Genomic DNA, 19200 nt, shown 5'->3' with positions numbered 1-19200 from the left:
TATTTAGTAGACTGCAGTTGCTGAAAATAGACCCATATACATTTTAAACACCAATCCTGTGCCTCTGAATTTATTTATGTTTCAGCACAGAAAAACTAGATGTGCGCTTAGGGTATGATCTGTGCCGAGAAGAGCAAGAATTCTTGCAAAAAAGGAAGAGAGTGGTTGCCGGTGCCCTGAAAAGGGTTCTTCATCTGGAAAGAGATCTACATGGACGTGAGGTCTGTGAGTTGGAATCCAAGCATGGGGTGTGGGTCTATTGAATTAGGATCGGCATAACTCCCCACAAAATTTCTAGTAGTTTTTGCATGTTGATGACAAACCCATTGATTTGAATGGCAGCAGGACAGAAGTTCTCCATGTGGCATACCCCATAATCATCTAAAATTTCAGCTCAGCTATTCATGCTTCCATTCTTTTCAATGGGTCAAATTCCCAAGGACATAATATACCACTCTTCAAAGTCAGCATTTCCAACAGTGTGATGTAGCAGGTCAGCAAGATATAAGGCATTGGTACATTGTGTTGGACACAGCCTAGCCAGACAACCCAAACCAAGTAAGAAAACAGGAGTATTTAAAATTCACCTCAAATAGATATTTATGAAATCATTGTAATGTCCCTTCTTTAGGCTTACCTTTTTTTTTTTCATTTTTAAACACTTTTTACAAAAAGTCAGAATTACTCAGGGTGGAGAAAGAACGTTTTATTACAAGCTCCTGCTGAAATATGTTTTGTTGCCAAGATTCAGGGTGAATTTTGAAGTGAACGTTTATTTTCTTGCTGGAATTGTATTTGTTGAATGGATGCTGTCCAAAGAGTCATTTTGTTTGCTTAATATATTTTTTTTAACACTGCTCAGGACTTTCTTGAATCCAGTCTTAATTACATTTATTACAATTTTTGTTATTTATAACAAAATCATATAATTATCTGTTATTAATCATTGCAATTCCAATTATAAAGAACAAGGGGAGGAAGGAAAGTTAAAATCACTGCATGTTCAAACTTACCCAAGCTTTGGGGTTAAGGGAACCCACTGAGTATCTGGAGGTTAATTTAAAGAGAGTACAGGTAAAGACTGGCTGAATGTTGAAGTAATTTCATTGTCCTCCAATGAAGTCCGCTGAGGAAATTATAAGAGCTGTAATTAGACTTTTCCAAGTAGGCAAGTGAGTAACTTTTTGAAGATAATACTTATGTTTTGAACAGGTCCCAGTAATAGCTGTTATGGCAACAGGCGGAGGCCTCAGAGCAATGTCAGCTATGTTTGGGCACCTTTTAGCTCTTCAGAAGCTACATCTGTTGGACTGTGTTACCTATATCACTGGGGCTTCTGGCTCGACATGGTGCGTATAGAAAATGAGATTTGTATTTGGAATGACTGTGACGCTACATTTCCACGCAGTGAGAGAGATGCATTGCTTTCAGAGTCTGACGTTGTAAATAAGTGAATGTAATTCCCCCTATTACTGTTGGCTCTCGATCATAACTTCAGTTTAGTCTTGCTGTTTCTCTTCTTTGATGAAAGTGGTTGGGTAAATATAGTAATTTTCCAAAACCATCCAAATAAATGGATGATTTTCCCACATTTCTGTTCTTTAGGACCCTAGCAGACCTGTATGAGCATGCCGACTGGTCACAGAAGACTCTGGAGGGGCCACTTAAGGCAGTAAAAGAACAAGTGACAAAATGCAAGCTCAACCTTATGTCTGTAGAGCATCTCAAGTATTATCACAAGGAACTCGCTGAAAGGGCAAAAGCAGGACATGTGTCATCTTTTACAACTCTGTGGTCACTTGTTCAGGAAATGTTCTTACATGAACGGGTATGTACATGGTCCTGCCACACATCTGGGAAACATCCACTCATTTTCTTTAGCACTTTACTCTTTGAGGGCATGAAGTAATGTGTGGAACAAATCCAAAGTGACTGAGGCATCCCAGTGTGATTTGTAAACAATGACAGAGGATCTTGTAGCCAGGATTTTCCAGCATAGCTAACGGTTTGAAGCTGCCTCTGTACTAGGGTGCCCAACAGCTAGCAACTTCAGTAGGCAAACTTTCAGAAAGAACTGAGCAACCCCCCCCTGAAAATTCATGTCTTTTAAAGTCTGTTTCTAGTTGGACACTTAAGAGCTAAAGTAATCTGTCCTCATGTGAACGTTAGTCTCAGCCTTAGTAAAGATCTGTGGGATGCAGGCAATCAAGGCACTTAGATATTAATGGAGAGGTTACTAGGTATCAAAAAGGCAACCAGGAAGGAAAGTGCAGGAACATGAAGGAACAGTTCTCTCATAAAAATGTGACTCTCAGATTCCTTTAGGTTGTAAAACATCTGTTATCTATCTGTACTCAGGTAGATTGTGTCAGTGCTTTTGCCTTATGCTTTTCCAGAGTTTTCCTGTGATTTTTTTTATCTCTTTGACTAGCCAAGAAAGTACAAACTCACAGACCAGCGCAAGGCATTGGAGCATGGACAAAACCCATTGCCTTTCTATGCAGTCCTCAATGTGAAAGAGGAAAAGTTCAGTACTTTCGAATTTAGAGGTAAGTATTCCTAGAGTTTCTTCTGACTCTGAACAGGCACTAAAGAGAATTTGGAGGGAGGGTGCCTGTGTGTGGAGAATAAAAGGGGAATACATCTGCTGCTTGCCCTGACTCAGTATTCATCTTTTAATAAAACGTTTGTCTGCATGTTGATTAGAAAGAGCAGACCTGCTGGATAACATCCTCAGGCATGAACAGGGCATTTCTGAAGGTCTGGGCTGAAGTTCTAGTTTTGCCACAGACATTGTGAGTGAGTGGGGGCAAATCATGTGATCTTTTTCTGCCTCAGTTCCACACCTATGAAACGGCTTTGATGGTTCCTTAGTTTGTGGAAGTGCTGTGAAATGTAATTGTCACTTCCCTAAATACTACTGTGATGAGGGTATGAAAATAGAATGCAGTATGATTGCTATGATGGGGGTGATATGACACCCTTTAAATGGACAAAAAGCCTACATTCAACAAAAGATTTTAAAATGAGCAGATACTGGAAAGAAAAAACAGGTAGTACTTACAGTTGGTTAGATTTATAGCTACTGTTCTACTGCAATAGCTGTGCAGTACAGCTTGAATCAGGAAACTGCACAGCCATGCCCACGCTGTGATACTTTCTAGTTTGGAGCTGATGTGTCTTCAGGCTGCTTTATTATATCACGTAGACTGATGGGTTTGGGTTAGTAGAGGTTTCTTGCTAATCATTCCTTGCAGGTTGGATCACTTCCATGTTGTACATTTGATGCTCTTGATTCAGAGAGGTAAGTGGGATCCTAGAATCTTTAAGTAGAAATATATAGCCAAGCTTTTGAAGCTAATGTTAGACTCTTTCTGATGTGAAAAAGCTATTTCCTTTTGTATGCAAATCATCTCTCAGTTTGTATGGAACTAGACAGTGTAGTTTGCAATACAAAGCTACTGATAGTACAGAGCTGCTGAGACAAGCAAGATCCATGGAGCTTGTGGATAGCTTTATCCACAGGGGAAGGTTTTGTTTTCTTATTCTTATTACAGTAAACATGCCATGTGTCAATTCTTTTGTAGAGTGGGCAGAGTTCTCTCCTTACGAGGTGGCCATACCAAAATACGGAGCCTCCATTCGTTCAGAATATTTTGACAGTGAATTTTTCATGGGAAGGCGAGTGAAGAAGCTGCCAGAATCTCGGATCTGCTATCTGGAAGGTGACCTAGCAGTGCAATATAGTTAATCACAACATGGTAGAAAGCATGGTACTAGCTAGCCACTGGTGTGTATACAACACTCCTTGCCAGCAGGTCTGCTCTAGGTCTTCATTCAATGGGCTTTTTACCCCTTTTGTACACTTCTGCTCTTTGTAAAGCTCCTTTCCTCCTGTCCTCCCTTTTAACCTGGGCAGATTTGGGAAAGTTGCAGCATGGTTCCCCTTCCCATTTTCTGAACCAAACAAGAAGGTGGAGAAGGCAAGTTGAGGAAATAATAAGGCTTTCTTCCCTGGCCAGTCATCAACTCTTCAACTTCATCAACTACATTTCTAGATAACGCATAGCTGGGGTAGAATTGGAAGGAGCTAAAAATAAAATATAACTCATCTAGAACAACCCACAAAGGTGAGAACCATCTGAGCTTTGTGGGTTGAGAATGGTGTCACTAATCTTCCCTGCCTACAAGGATGAAGGAAGCCCTTTTAACCTCCAACAACTGCTTTGACTGGCTGTTCTGCCTCTAAAGATGAAGAAAAGGGGAAAAGCAGCTGGTCAGAGGCATCAGTCTGCCCCAGGCAGATTTTAGTTCCTTGTCAGAATTTTAGCCATTTTTGATACCAAAAACAAGGGTCCAGTGGAGACAAAAATTGTGTTTCTCTCACTGTGAAGTCTGCTAGAGATTGAATTTGTTCCTCGTGCGAGTACCTGGCATGGGTCTTAATGACAAAGGATAGTTCTTTCTTTTCCAAAAGCAGACTCACATATGGAGCCAATTCTATTTTGATCCTGGACCAGTTGAACTGCACAGAAACAAAACATGCCTGAAAGGAAAAAGTGGGTCTTAGATCAATTTAAAGAATAAATCAGTTTAAAGAAGGGCCTCATGCTTATTTGGCTTCACCATGCTTTCAAAGCCTGCTTTCTTTCACAAGTACACAGTAAACACTCTAAAACATCATTTGGGTGACTGATACCTCTTATTTTGTTACTCTGTACTATACAGTGAATGGTCTGTGTGTAGTTATCTCTTGAGAAAGAGCACTGAACTGCTGACACCATTATGTTTGAACTCTGTGAGACCTACTGCTTAAGCTGTGTCATGACAGGGCCAGTTCACGTGGGCCAATAATACGTAGCATGGATACTTGTAATAGTTGGTGGTCAACATGTGGTGGTGCAGTATTTTTCCCATGTGGTTTGACTTGCAGGTCTTTGGACAAACATCTTTACAAGGAATTTGCTGGATGGCTTGTACTGGTCCTCAAATTCAAATGAATTCTGGGAACGATGGGCCAAAGATATGGTAGATATAGGTAAGAGTTTCAAAATCAGTATTTGGTTTTGACCAGACAGTGCTTCCTATTCAGGAAAGGATTACGATACACTATTGATACTGTCTGTGAATAATCTCTCACATGTTCTCCCTAAATTGCTGCATGTTGTGTTGCCTCACTGTGGATCTGCCAGTGTGATTTTTCACCTGTATCAGAATCATCACTATGTGATGTTTTCATCTCATCTCATCTAATTTTATTTTATTTTATTTTAAACCCAGAGGCACACTTCATGCTAGTTACAAATGTTTTTCATTTAAGATTTTCTCATGGTCTGTTAAATGGCTCCTCCCATGACTGCAAATGAGAAGGGTGGCTTTTACTTGTAGGCAAAAGTACAAAGCCGGTGTGTCATTTGAAAGAGTAAAAGACAAAAGCTGCACTTGCTTTAAACAAAACCAAATATATCTTTGTTTAAATGGGATTGGTCATGTGCGTATGTTTTCAGGCAGTCTGCAAGAAACAGGGATGGGAGGGACCCACAGGAAGACAGCAAGGGCAGCTAGCCAGTAAAGGTGCCTGGCAGAACAGATTGCTGATGTTTTTTCTCACGTTTCCTTCTCTATTTCAGACAAACATTCCCCTGAGGATGATGTCACTATCATCGAGCCTCCGTCTTGTCTGTCAGGGAAATTGTATGAAATGTTTCAGGACATTATGACCAACCGTCCACTACTGGGAAAGTCTTATAACTTCCTGAGAGGCTTAGAATTTCATAAGGATTATATCCATCAGAAAAAATTTATTGAATGGAAAGGTAACTGCAACAAAGAGTTAGCTGCAGTGTGCAGGTAACATCTCAGAAATTTTTTTTTTTTTTTTAGATTTTGGAAATCTCACATTTAGAGATGTTTTCTCAGGGTTTGGAAATCTGTTGAGATGGAACTGTGTTCATGGTGTCTGTTTCTTTAGGCTAACACGTTAAAATGAACTAGTCTATGGGCCACTCTTTCACCTCCTGAAGATATCTGTAATTTTTGTCAAAGCATGCTCTTTTACAGGAAGTTTGTCGCTCTGCATAGGTACAGTAGTCAAAAGATTCAGAAAGGGTAGAATCTTCTGAGGTCAAGAAACAAAGGCAACACCGGAAGCATAAAATAGCAGCTTATTATGTGGATCAGATGAAGGAAGAAGATGAAGGATGCCATATGTGTGGTATTTCTGCCTGATGACTTATCCATCCAGAGACCTCTCTTTAACCCTTCAGAAACAGAACTACCAAGAGCCAGCAACAGAGAGCTAAAGCCACATAGGTTTAGACTGTATATATTAAACAAACAGAATGTGTAGACTTGATGTATAAATTGAACAGCAATTTTCTATGGACTGTGCTCTGCAGGCAGGCAAAGTAAACAGTTGTAACAGTTTTACCTCAAAACCTATGAAACAATCTGTGAAATGATAGCAAGGTGATGGAGCTGAGGTTTTGTGCATCGCAAATCTTCCCATAATCCCAGTGTCCTCATTTATTCCATGAGCAGGGAGCAGTGTGGGAGAACCCCACATTATTAAGGTTAATCTGACCTCAGCAAGAAAACATGTGTTCTCTGCCTCCTCTCAGTCCTTCTCTTTGGCAACTTGTGTTTTCTGTCCCCTGTTTCATTCAAGTTACAACACTTTTTGTCCCTGGTTGCCATTGCTACATGATTTGCTGACAGTGGCAAGAGACAGTAGGGCTTTTTTGTGGACTGAGGCAGAGCCCAGAGTGTGCTAAGTGCTTTCAAAATGTCCATTAAGCAAAAAGTCCATGTCCTAAAAAAGTCTGCTCTAAGAAAACAAGTGAGAGAAGGAGAAAACAAGTAGCATAAGAAGGGTGGGTGAGAGAAGGAGCAAGCAAGTAGCTTAAGAAGGTGGATGAAGGATAAGATTGTCAGTCTGTAAATGTTAAAAAAAGAATTTTCCTTACATTTGTTGAATAGCAATTTTATAAAGGCAAATGTGTAGAAGCAGATTTCAAGGAGGATTTGGAGGAAGAGAGCATAGGGACGCTAAAGACTAACTCAGGGTAGATATTCTACAAATAAAGTAAAATAAGTGGAAAGCATGAAGTCTGGAGTGGGAAAAATTAGCAGATTTTGTATCCTCTTTTGGCTGCCTGCATAAGATGAAGCTAAAACCAGGTATGGATCCATCTTCTAGGAGCAAGAGGAGATGACAGTTCAGTGAGCAGAAATGATAGTCTCATGGTAGGTGAAGCCTCCAGAATATATCTGTGTTTTAAAGGCTTCCCTGCAGCTCAGGTTAACTGACACATTAAACCAAGACTTTAAATGCCATGTGAAAAGCCTAATTTTCATGGTGAGAAATGTGAGAACTCGTAGCCTCGAATTAGTGTAATGCATTTACAGTAGGGTTCACGCTTTCAAGGGAATTCCCGAGGCAGGACTTTTTTCAAAGTCCCTTTTTGGGTGTAGGATGGAAGAAGAGCCTCTCCCAAAGAAATACCTACTTCTAATTCACATATCCAGACATGAATAAATGCTTCACAGTTCCATCTCCATGATAAGAAAATGGGAGTAATGGAATTTCAACTGAAAATGTTCACCAGGCCAAGTAAAACTAAAAAGTATGCTCTGTTTCTTCTGTGAGGGATTGCAAGAAAAATGTCTCTCATTACAGCAGAATCTGTGAATTCCCAGCAGCCATGAATGCTAAAATAAGCAAATAATTTTGTAAAGACCTGACAGTGAGGGAATGGAAAAAATATAAGTTATTACTTCAAGCTGCTGTCAAACATTCCAGGCTATGGAACAAGCTAAAGTTATTCTGCACGGTTTAAATCAACACTACAGAACGAGGTCAAGGAGGCAGAGAGATTGAAAGAAGTGAAATACTGGAACTTACCTGCAGTATTTCTGTGTTCAACAGTTTCTTAAAATACCTAAGCACAAATGATTTAAGGCTTAAGGGTTCTGCTCTGGACTTTGCTACCTCATTTTGTGAACTTGAGGAACACTCTTAAACCACTATTTTGATATTTAAAACCATGGCAAAATGTTTCTTATTCCACGGAACTGGAAATGGTACCAGGGGAACAATAGTGGACTTGCTGTCTACAGGGCAGGCCGGTGGGGTTGCTAGCAGAGAAATAAGAGCCTAGCTATCAGAAACTGTCTTTAAATCTCAGCTTGCCAGTTGGTATAATCCCCTTTTGGCTCCTGTTGGTGTTAATGTGTGGTTTAATTAATTCAAGCAATTTTAAGCTGTTTGTAGGGGATGCTGTGTGCATGATGTGGTATTTTTTTGCAGCATGGCTAAGATAATTTATATGAGGGATCACTGAAAGCGGGTTGAAGTCAAATTTTTCACCCTGGGAGAGGAGCCTAGTCCTGAGACTGCAAAAGCAAAAAGAGAGCAACGCGAAAGTGCAGTGATGTACTGCATTTGTTAGATTTGTTGCTACACTGGTGAAACTGTTCTTGTTGTTTGCATTTTTCCCAGTTCTTAGGGGAAAAAAAGTCGGCTAAAGTCTGTATTCTGTGGAAAATCACTGCCCAGAGCAGCTGTGAGGCCAGTGGAGTCTGTCTCTCACCTGCCCTCTGCCTGGCTGCCTCTCGGCCTGCCTTTGTGAGTGTGCCGGGGGGAGTGTGGTAACAGGCCGGCATTGCTCAGACGTGCAGATTGGAGGGCGCGCTCCTGAGGCCACGTTTGTGGGCTCGCGTTGTGGAGGGAGGTGAGCCTGGTCTTGAGGGCAACCAAGGGGCTGCCCTTAACACGTAGCACAGACAGAATTACTGACTCCTCCTTTCCTGCTGATGCACCGCTAACTCTATTCAAAATGTTTTTCAGACACCGTGCTGGACTCTTTCCCTAACAATCTTACACCGCTGCAGAAATATCTTTGCCTGATAGATGTTGGCTATTTCATCAACACCAGTGGTGCGGCACTTTTCAAGCCAGAGAGGAATGTAGATGTCATTATTTCACTTGATTATGGTTTGGGGAATGTGTTCAAGGTGAGATTAACATGCTTCATTCCTTGCAGCCCTGGTAAAACTCTTCTTGTGTTATTAAAACTTTGAAGTAAGTGGCTAAGTCTTGATCGTACACTCAAGAGCAAACCAGTCACCGTGAGGAAAGAAACTTCCTTCAAGACCAGAACTATAGAAACCGTTTGGCTCTCTTCTCTGTAGTGGATTGCAGCATGCACTTCCTAGGATCCTCAGGGAATTGCAGTAACGGTTGCTGGATATATGACCTTGATCTCTCCTGGTCTGTCCTCATGACAAATTCTAAGGGTGGCTTTTGGTCATTCCCTCTAGCTGTAAAAAACATTATAGGGTGACAAGAAGCATCTTCCGACTTGTGGGGAGTGGTGGCAGAAAGTAGGGTTATACTGTGGCTACTTTGGACTACACATTCATTGCAGAGTGATTCTAGGGACTGAATTAAGTTGCCACAGTATTTCTGTGGTACCTCAGTAAACCTGATTCTTGTCTTAGCGTTAGCTTTAAGGCAATGACATTCTGTGTCCACAGCAATTAGAGATGACATACAAATATTGCAAGATACAGAAAATCCCATTCCCCAAAGTGGAGATAAGTAAAGAAGAAGAGAAGAACCCAAAGGAATGTTATGTGTTTTCGGATGCGGAGGACCCCAGAGCACCCATAGTAATCCATTTCCCCCTGGTGAATGACACCTTTAAGGAATTCAAGGAGCCTGGTAAGTTCAGTCAACAAAACTATACTTTCTAGTTGAGTTCGGGCCATTTGTCTTTCCACAGCATGGATCTTATTTGTCCTTTGTAGCAATAATTTTAAGCAAGGGCACAGCCTTTGTGTGAGTGAGACCCTCCTGTCTCCTACCCATCACAGTCATACATGTATATTTGCCTCTTCCATTGAGCTATGAATGAGCATGCCCACTCACCTGTCAGGCCAGGTTTAGGTTACTGCATTCAGCTCAAAGTGCATGAATTTCCACCATGGCAGAGGAGGAGCTGTCAAGTCTTTTCCTGTTAACCTCATCACGTTAACCTTCTCACCAAAACTGGGATTACGTTCCCCATATACAGAGTGAAACTGTTTCTCTCATCCAGTAAACCATGATGTGACAGAGGTAGCTGAGGCAGGTCCATGTCTCTACTGATTTGCCTCCACGTACCGCTCAAGAGGCAGGTTAGCAAACCACAGCGGACTCAGTGATGTTAAGACACAGGACAGAACAAGGCTTTAAGCCGCAACTCACACTGCAAGGCATACTGCAGAAAGCAGCGCTTGCAGTGGTAAGATGTTGGGGAAAACATAGGGCCAGAATTCCTCCTCGATCTAGAAGAGACTGAGAACATCTGCCAACTGCTTCTTCCCTCAGCTTCCCCCTATCAATTTAAGACCTAGCAGTGAGCAAGCAGCTGGGCGCTGGTTGCTTCTCCCATACTCTCCTGCCTTTGTGCCAACCACCATCTAGATGGAGAGAATTAGCAAGTCTTTCCAGCCGTAATAAGAATGATGTTTGTGGCCCAGGAGTCAGAGCAGAAGGAACAGGCACATGGCTGCTAACAGCTGGGTCAAGCAATTCTGTTGCGAACATGTTCAGAACATTAAATAGTAGGAGGTGGAGGGGATGCAATGTTTAGTTGGCATAATTGTAAGAAGCATAAAAGTTACTGATTGTCCTACCTCAGCCAAGGCATTATATGGTGTTGTTACAAGCATTGTGGGAGAAGGAGGTTACTTCCTTTATTAAAAGACAGTGAATAGAAAAAGCTGCCAGAAAAGCTCTGTTAGTCTGTGGTGCACACAAGGGAAACCCTGCATTAGCTCACAGAGAAGGGCCTTGTCCTGTACTTGCTGAAAAGCTTTGCGCATGAGTTTGGCAGCTCTGTGCACACGATTAACAGACAGCAAGACCCTAAGTGTCCCAGGTAACACAGCTCATATCCTTCCTCCCTTTCTCCAGGGGATTCAACAACAACCATGGCTTTGCCGTGGGAACATATACAGTCGGGTTGGTCCTGTGTGGAGACCCAGCAGACCCTGGACAGGGGGATCTGCCCTCAGGTGTTGTCTTTGAGTGCAGGCCTGAAGCAGCAAAGGCCACATCAGTACAAGAGACCCCCAGGATAGACTAGGTTTTTTTCCCGCAGCTTGTGGGATACTCTGCAAACATCAGACAGGCAGTATCTTGTTGGTGCCTCTGCTGTCTGACTTCCTTAACCTGAGACCTTCCTCTGTGCTGGAGCTCTTACAGCAATGAACCCTGCAGTATCTCACACAACACCTTTTGAGCTATCAGGCCACGAGGAACTTCTGCTCTCCCTCGCTCAGCACAGCAGACAGAGCGTTATATTGTGGTATTGGGACCACAGCAAAATGGATGTCTCTGAGGGAGCATTTGGGGAAGGTTATGAACAGCAGCAAAACAGGTTAAGTAAAGCTCCTTTTCTGTTATGATGTTCACCAATGCTCAGAGAATATGTGCAGTAAGAGATACACCAATAAAATAACGCTTAGAAACTCTATGGATGAACAGAAGAGATACCCAGTAGAGGGAACTAGGCTTGTTTGGTGGAGGCTGGAGATGGCCCAAAATGCATAGTGCGATACGGCCATCGAGCAGTGGCTAGTAGGTAAAATAGGGGAGTGTTTCAGAGTCTCTCTGAATGAAAGATGGATGAGATTACGCAGAGCGAAGCAGCTGCTGCAGCTTCTCAGCGCTCCAGGCCCAAATTCGAGAGCTGCGATGCTCACCTGCATGTTCTGAGCAGCCGGTGACTCATCAGTCAAGCTGACAGCCAGCAACTGATGTGGGTGGTTGGGGGAGGAGGGTACTTGGCAACCTGCTTGCGTGGATTTCAAGTTTAACAGTAGAGCTTTTCATTTCTAGATGGCTGAGAGACACCTTGTGGAATGTGGGTACTTATTTTTCTTGCTTTTAACTATTTAAATTCTAGAAAAGAGAATCAGCTTGTGAAGTGCCCATTTTCAATGCAACTATAGACTGTGTTTTTTCTGTGCTTGAGGCAGATGCAGCTGTATCTGGATGTGGATAGCACAGATAATATGGCTGTGAATATTGGGAGGCTCAGTGAAGCAAAACGTGGACATTTTTAATACAGCCAATTCTAGTGACAGCCTGTGCCCAGCACCATGAGATCACACTGCCCAGAAACCACTAGGTTAGACTAAAACTTTCTATGTCTCAAACAAAATTCTTGTGTCATTTTCATGCAGTTCTGGTAGACATCATAAGGAATATCTCAGCAGTGTGTTTGTAGCCCTGCTGACAGCCATCTCACAATACATGTGTGGTTTGGGCACATTTGGTTCAGACTGCAAAGAGATAGGTAAAAAACAAGAGAAAAAAAGTAACTCTAAACATTTTGTAGAAGCATAAATATGAGGCTGCTGCTGTCCCTGGTGGAGGTGATTAGGGTGTCCTTTTAAGCAAAAAGATTGACCTAAGAGGGAGGATGGATGTTGGCAACTCCAAGAGGCTGGGTTAACCTGAGACTGAGTTGAAGGATGAGGGGCTGATGTGGGGTGCTCTGTTCCCTCTGCACTCTGCAACAGGCGATCCCGCGTGGTTAACATCACAAGGCCTCCTTGTATGTACTAGGTTGTCCACTCGCTCTAGCTGGCAGATGTGTTCTCATCACCACTAATCGAGGTCTGATCGTGGATTTTGAAAGGTGTTCCAGGTGTGTGGCTTGACTGAGAGTCAGACTTACAGGGTTTGGGAAAGGACGGACCCAGGGGCACGCTGCCCAGGAATGAATGACTGTCTGCAGGGGCAGGACGAATCCTGCCAGCCCTGCTGAGGGATTTCCAGGTCTGAGCTTTAGCAGGAGGGGGAAGGAGGAGTGGCTGGGAAAGCTGACCAGGAGTGTCTCTTTCAAGCTGTGGAGGGGTGCAGTCTTTCCTGGAGGCTGTTTTAAACAGTGGGTTCTGCCAAGTAGATCAGTCCCCTCCAACACCATGTGTTTTGTGCTCCAGATTTAGCTCACTGTGGTGGCTTTTGTCTTTCTCTGCAGGAGTAAAGCGCTGTCTCTCAGAGATGGAAGAGGGCAAAGTAAATCTGGAGAACAACTGCTCACCCTATTACCTCATTAGGCTAATCTACTCCTCTGAAAATTTTGACAAACTTGTGAACCTGAGCAAATACAACATCCTCAATAACAAAGACCTGCTCCTCCAGGCAATCCGGAGTGCTGTAGAACGGAGGAGAAGCAGCAGGACTGGGAATCTCCCCAGCCATTCTGGAGCTGGATACCCCTAGGCTGGGTTTTTGCAGTGTTCCCCACTGAAGGCTATGACAATCACATTACAACACATCACAGTTGCGTTATAACATGTCACAGTCACATTACAACACATCACAGTGGTCATTATTTGCAGGAAACTGAGGAAACCTGTACATTTCTCATCTTGCCTTGTTCAAGTTCCTAGCTTTCAAAAGGGTTTATTTAATCTCCTCCCCCCAAGTTTTCAGACCACGAGAGCCTCACACTGTCGTCTTACTTGCTAAGAAATTATGGTCCTGGTTAGCAGAGACCTTCTGGGATCTCCCTGGTGTTATAGAATATGGTGGTGGTGATAGTGATAGTGATAGTACTTCATATGCGCCTGCCCCCTCAATCCTGAGCCCATTGTTGGTGTCTTTTCAATGCTTTGTTACAAACCAAGTCCTGGCCATTTGCATTCAGTAACGTCCAGATTTTCAGATAGGCTGAGCAACTAGAATTTGCACTGAATTGGTGGGCTCAGCTTTGAAGTCAGGCCAAAGAGTCATATATATCTGTGAACAACAGCCAGACTGCAATGTGGACAATTGCATTCTGTCTGGCTGATTCCCCTTGCTGATTTAGAAATTATTCTTTTTTTCCATTCCCCTGCAAGAGTTTGGCACAGAAATGCTGCACCAGACTGCCACGAGGTGGGCAGTTACATTTCAAAGAGAGAGGACATTAGCTGCAGAGAACGAGTACAGTTCTTTTGAGCATTGGCTGGAGAAAAAATTCTGCATAAGATATGAGTGATTATATTGATTTATACAGGTAGTACCTTTCTGCTTTAAATGCTTTAAGCCTGAAACAAGCTTTTGATACCAAAAACTCGAGGGGAATAATTACAAGTACATTTAGTTTAATAATCATGACCAAGACATAAGCTGGTGCTCCTTACGTATGTAAACTGAATGTAGGATAACATAACTCACTAACAGAGTGCGTAGCCATTGTATTTTCACACCCAGAAGATTTTTTCCCTTTACAGTCTTCTATCCCTAACTTCATAAGCAAGGTATTTTTAATAGGTGCTACATTAAAATAGAGCACAAATAAAAAAAGGAAATTCTTTATTACACCTCCTTGCTGGGGGGAAATACTTGGAAAAATGATGCCTGGTATTCATTTGCTTTGGAGTGCAGTGAGAGACTTTGCCTTGAACTAGAAGCTTGGAACATCTTTATAGCCCTCCACTATATTAAAAAGATGGTAAGGAAGGAAGCTGAGCAATACGAAACAGAGCTCCACAGAGGTCAGAGAAGTTTCCAGACTCCCTAACACTGAAGGATTTGGACCTGCTTCTGGCTTATTTAATTCAAACACAGCATATTCATCGGGACCACCAAGGAAAATCGTATACATTTCTTCTGTGTTGGAAATTTACTTGATATCTAGAATTTTACTTGAAATCCAAAATTAGACAGAGAAAGAGAAACAGGGGTCTGCCTTTTTGGTATATGCAGACAGTATTCAAGCTCAGAGGGAGAGCATTTACAAAAGGCTTCTTTGCCTGAACCATGCATCTACTAAATGCTTCTGCTGCTGCAAGCAATGGCAACGAATAAGCTCCAGCAATATTCCTTGTACGATGCTTATTTACTGAGCTAAGGAATACCATGCAAAACCCGAGGAGTCTTAACAGCTGGAATGCAACTGTACGACTGAATTCAGACCATGAGGAGATAAGAACTAATCGGATACCGGCTGCAAGGAAAAAATAGAGAGCCATTTTGAGTTGAAAGGTGAGATGGCAGCAGGGTGCTATCTCAAAAGAGAGAGTCCTACCAGCAGGATCTGCTACCTTCGTGCAGGAGAGCGGCACGTCCTGGCACAGAATGCAGTGGTGCAGGTACATGCACATACAAGCACACGCGGCTGTGTGCATCGTTTTCATGCTCCTCTGGCTGGTCCTGTGAGGAAACCCCTTCTTATAACCTGCTTGCACAGAACAAAAACTGATTCCAGCAGGGCTGTGAAGAGGCTGTGTGCTCCCACGTCCCGTGGCCTGGTACACCCTGATTCACCTGGGGTCCACTGCGTGGCCCCATAGCCAGTGGGTGTTTGAGCCCCTGCTCACCTTGGCCGGGCAGCAGGAGCAGAAAGGATGGACAAGGAGTGAGTGATGCCGCCCATCTCCGTGCCCTTACTGCTTTGGTGCGCTTGGGGCATCAAATTATTGCTTGTGTCTGCCAGAATTAAGCTATTACACAGGAGGTGCAAAGGGCTGAGCTGGAGGAGAGGGCTGGGGGCTCAACAGCTCGTGGGGAGTCTCAATAATAGCAGCCGATAGCAGCTTTTCTGCTGCAGTGGTTAAAGGACGCAGTTCAGTCAGGGATACTGGTGTTCTCTGCAACAGACTGGCATTTCTTTTGACCAATTTAGGTCGATTTGACCTTTCTAAACCAATATCTAACTGAAGCTGGAAGACTTCGCCTTCAGGAACAGAGATTCAGGGCACCCCCCGCCGAGATACAGCAGATTCGTCAGGAACAAGACCACCAATGATGTTACGGAATTGCCTTTCGTTTACATATCATCCATATTGTAAATAGGAACACTGTTTTACCTCATGTACCTATTTTTTATGCTCTGCTGCTGCAAAAAGATATTCCTGTTTTGTTCGTGGGCTACAGTGAGTGATCCGAAACCCTCGTGAATCTTGGCAGCACGTGCCCATCAGCGAGTCAGCTCAGCTGCGCTGAGAAAATCGGGTGTCTCTAAATGCCCCACAGACTGATAACTGGGGCGTGCTTGATGCATTCATAGTGCTGCTAATGCAAACAGAAATGCCCACTAAAATGTGAAAGAGCCAAAAATCCCACAGGGGTTTCAGGTAACCCATAGTCAGTGGAGAATAACTTTTCTGAGGGACTGTTAAACCCTGTTATAGAGTGAGGGAGGGAGCTGTGGGTAGGGAGGGAGGTGGGAAGGTGGTGTGACTCTCCCTTTGCCAGGAGAACTGTCACCCAAGGTTGTGCCAACACTTAAAGTAGAGCCAGGGACTGCTGTTTAATCTTGCAGCCCAGAGGCTCAGACAAGCATCTACCCCTTGATCTCCTTGGGGCCCCACGTGGTACCTCTGTAGCCTTAAATGATAATAGGTTTTTTTTAATATATTTTTGCATTTCAGAACCTGAAATTATGTGAGGGCTGTATCATTGCCCGTCCGAGTGGGTTTTTTTGTTGTTGTTTTGATTGGTTTTGTAGCGTGACATTGAGGGAGTGTGTCGCTGGTCTGACGGGGTGGCAGGAGGACCTGGAGGGCATTTGTGAGGGCAGAGGCTGCTGGAGGACTCTGCAGGGTGGAGGGACCCACACCTTATCCGTGCTTATCCAGTCTTATCCATGCAGCTTGTTGGGAAGCGGTGGCTGGCGCATGCTGTCCCCCAAAGCGCCCTTAGGCTCTGGTTCAGAGCATGCTAATTTGCACAGCCCCAAACCCACAAAACTGTAGGGCATAGCTGCAGCGACGTACGGCTGATCAGCGACCTGCGCTCAGGTCTGCTCCCTGGTCCTTGTTTCCTTTAGGGTGTACGTGGAGTCTAAGGGAATGGACCACTGAAATGTCGTGTGTTTGTTCCCCGAAGGGTGTATGGTTGTTCCCCAAAGGTTGCGTGTTTCTTCCTTGTCCCCAGTCTTGCCTGGCCTTGTGCCACACGCTGTCGAATGGCTGTTTGAGCGGAGTGCATGAAAACCAAAGCAGGCACTGTGAGGAGAAAGCTGTCTCTCTGCATCTCACCATAAAAAGGCATGTGTGAAAAGGCACATGGCATGCTTATAAACTGGGCCTTGCTGTTCTGGCGTTATGTTTACTTCACCACTGAAGATGAATGCATGTGCGCAAAAACCTCGTCATCTGAAATGCACCCCAGATCACTGCTCTCAGATGAACGTTTTGCTGGACCACCCCCCCCCCCCAATACAGGGCTTGCTATCTGCTGCCAAACACAAAGGAAGCAAAAGTTTGTTCTTATAACTGTTAGCTACTCTTTATAGAAATTGCTTGCTTGTGTCTTTTAACTGTTTAATAATATATTAATTAAAAATAAAATATTGCAAAGGAGCACCAGACCCATGACAGTCTTTATGCGCTTAAACACAAGACTACGTTTTTCCCAGTTGTAGTAGCACTACATATGCTAGATGCCTGCTGAGCACTTTGTAGGGCATTTATGGTTTCAAGATTGAGTGGAAAAAAATCAGAGAAAGGATATTCTGGTTTACAAAGGCATTGAAGGCCTGGAAAAAAGAAGTGGAACAAAATCTACTTCCTGCAGTAAAACCCTCTTCAGTGGAATGGCACAAGGCAGGGCAGGAAGGCAGCTGTACTGAGCCACAGCCAAGGCACAGCTTTATTTTGCCTCTTGGTGGTTTGATTTAAATGTGTACAGAAGTCTGCCTTTCACTGAACTTTACTGTTATCAATTAAACAGTGAGTTTAAAATACCCAAGTTTAAAAAAAAAAAAGTTTTTTATTTTGTTGTAAAAGCAGTTAAAAATTATCAGTAAAGGAAAACACACCAGTTTCCCACTACTTACTTTCATTTGCTGTATTTTTTGTGACAGGCAGTGGCTCCAGCAGAGGTACAGCAGATGAAAGAACTGGACTAGCCAAAAAAAAAGTAAATTATTAGATCACTTTGATGTTGAGTGAATGATCTGAATCAGTCTGAACACAAATTTAAACTCTAGAAGTTGCATGTACCCATAAAATATTTACATAAACTCAGTGTTACACACTCTCCATCCCTCCCACTGGAAAACTAGTCAATGCAGAGAAGACTGCAAGCAACAAGCAAAAGTCATGCTTCAGTCTGACTAAAAAAGGACCAAGGCTGATGTCCTTGTCAGAGGAGTTGTTAAGGACTTGAAGCTTTAGCTTCCACCTGTCAGGCGAGAGCCCCCAGCCGCTATGCTGTCCTAGGCGAAAAAATGCAATTTCTCCCCAGCTTCATGCTAGGTAACTTTTCTTTGGCTCAGAAACAGAGATAAGTAGGGGAAAAAAAGATATTCTTCTTCATGATTTGCACTATAGCTTAACAAGTGAAGTCTAAAATCCAAATGCTTGCATGAGTAGATAGGTATTTAAGCAAAAAAAAAAAAGGGCTAAACAGGTCCCATGCTGGAGGGTTCATCTGATCGCTCCTTCGTTAGCCTCGGGAGCCTGGGCTCAGTCTGGCGTGGCAGGACTTGAGTCTGTGTCTCAGGTGAACAGTCTCAGTGCCATGTTATTTTTGAGTTGCACCAAGAGTCTCTTTCTTCCCCTTTTGGATCTGCTCTGCTTCATCCTGACTGCTGAAAAAAGAGAATTCAGAATCAGAGCTGAAACTGCTGTCTACGAGCCCACTGCAGGGGGTGGACCTCCAGACGTGAGAGTGTTTGTCTCTGGACAAAAATGCATGCCCAGCTTTAATCGCATCCTGCCGCTTTCCTTATATTGTTATACCTCTTAGGCATAAGGATTTAAAGTACATGATGATGAGAATCCCAGCTGAATCCTCTTGCATATCCAGGCTGAGGCACAGTGAGAGAAAACACAGAGCCACCAGCAGCCCTGTACTGAATGCTTTTCTTCTTCCAGGCTTGGACTTCTCCCTGGAAGAGCACTGGCAGTTGTGTCTCTGCTCGTGGGGAGGAGCTACATTTCTAAAACCGCAGCAATCACTGAGTTTTCCCCTCTTGAAGAGACAGGAGGCTGTCCACAGCTGCTAAAAATTTCCAGGTATAGCATGTTGCTAATGCACCAATTCTCTTAAGAGAAAAATAACCTTCAGCAGCCCCAGTGTATGGACAAATATTTCTTTTGTGGTGTAACATGCATTTCAGGTCAAAACCTCCACTTCCCAAAACAAGTAAACCTGTCTAACCTGCAGTGTACAAACAAATAATCCTGCTAAATTGTCCCTATCATCAT

General features: G+C 43.3%; 1 protein-coding gene across 2 annotated transcripts in view; it reads left to right on the top strand.

The window, feature by feature from the left end:
- LOC126049261 (cytosolic phospholipase A2 beta-like) overlaps positions 1-17349 on the top strand; it is a 33712-nt gene extending 16363 nt beyond the window's left edge. For both annotated transcript variants that reach the window (XM_049825343.1, XM_049825341.1), the window contains 10 exons: positions 86-221; positions 1213-1349; positions 1606-1828; positions 2432-2549; positions 3588-3725; positions 4934-5038; positions 5631-5816; positions 8849-9015; positions 9538-9724; positions 13035-17349. In XM_049825343.1, coding sequence (XP_049681300.1) covers positions 86-221; positions 1213-1349; positions 1606-1828; positions 2432-2549; positions 3588-3725; positions 4934-5038; positions 5631-5816; positions 8849-9015; positions 9538-9724; positions 13035-13279 — 1642 coding nt within the window. In that variant the 3' untranslated portion in view covers positions 13280-17349. The remainder of the gene's footprint in view (positions 1-85; positions 222-1212; positions 1350-1605; positions 1829-2431; positions 2550-3587; positions 3726-4933; positions 5039-5630; positions 5817-8848; positions 9016-9537; positions 9725-13034) is intronic.
- Positions 17350-19200: the final 1851 nt, after the last annotated feature.

This window comes from Accipiter gentilis, chromosome 22 (genome assembly GCF_929443795.1).
Source record: "Accipiter gentilis chromosome 22, bAccGen1.1, whole genome shotgun sequence".
NCBI classification, from domain to species: domain Eukaryota; kingdom Metazoa; phylum Chordata; class Aves; order Accipitriformes; family Accipitridae; genus Astur; species Astur gentilis.
This window is presented reverse-complemented; position numbering and strand designations above follow the sequence as displayed.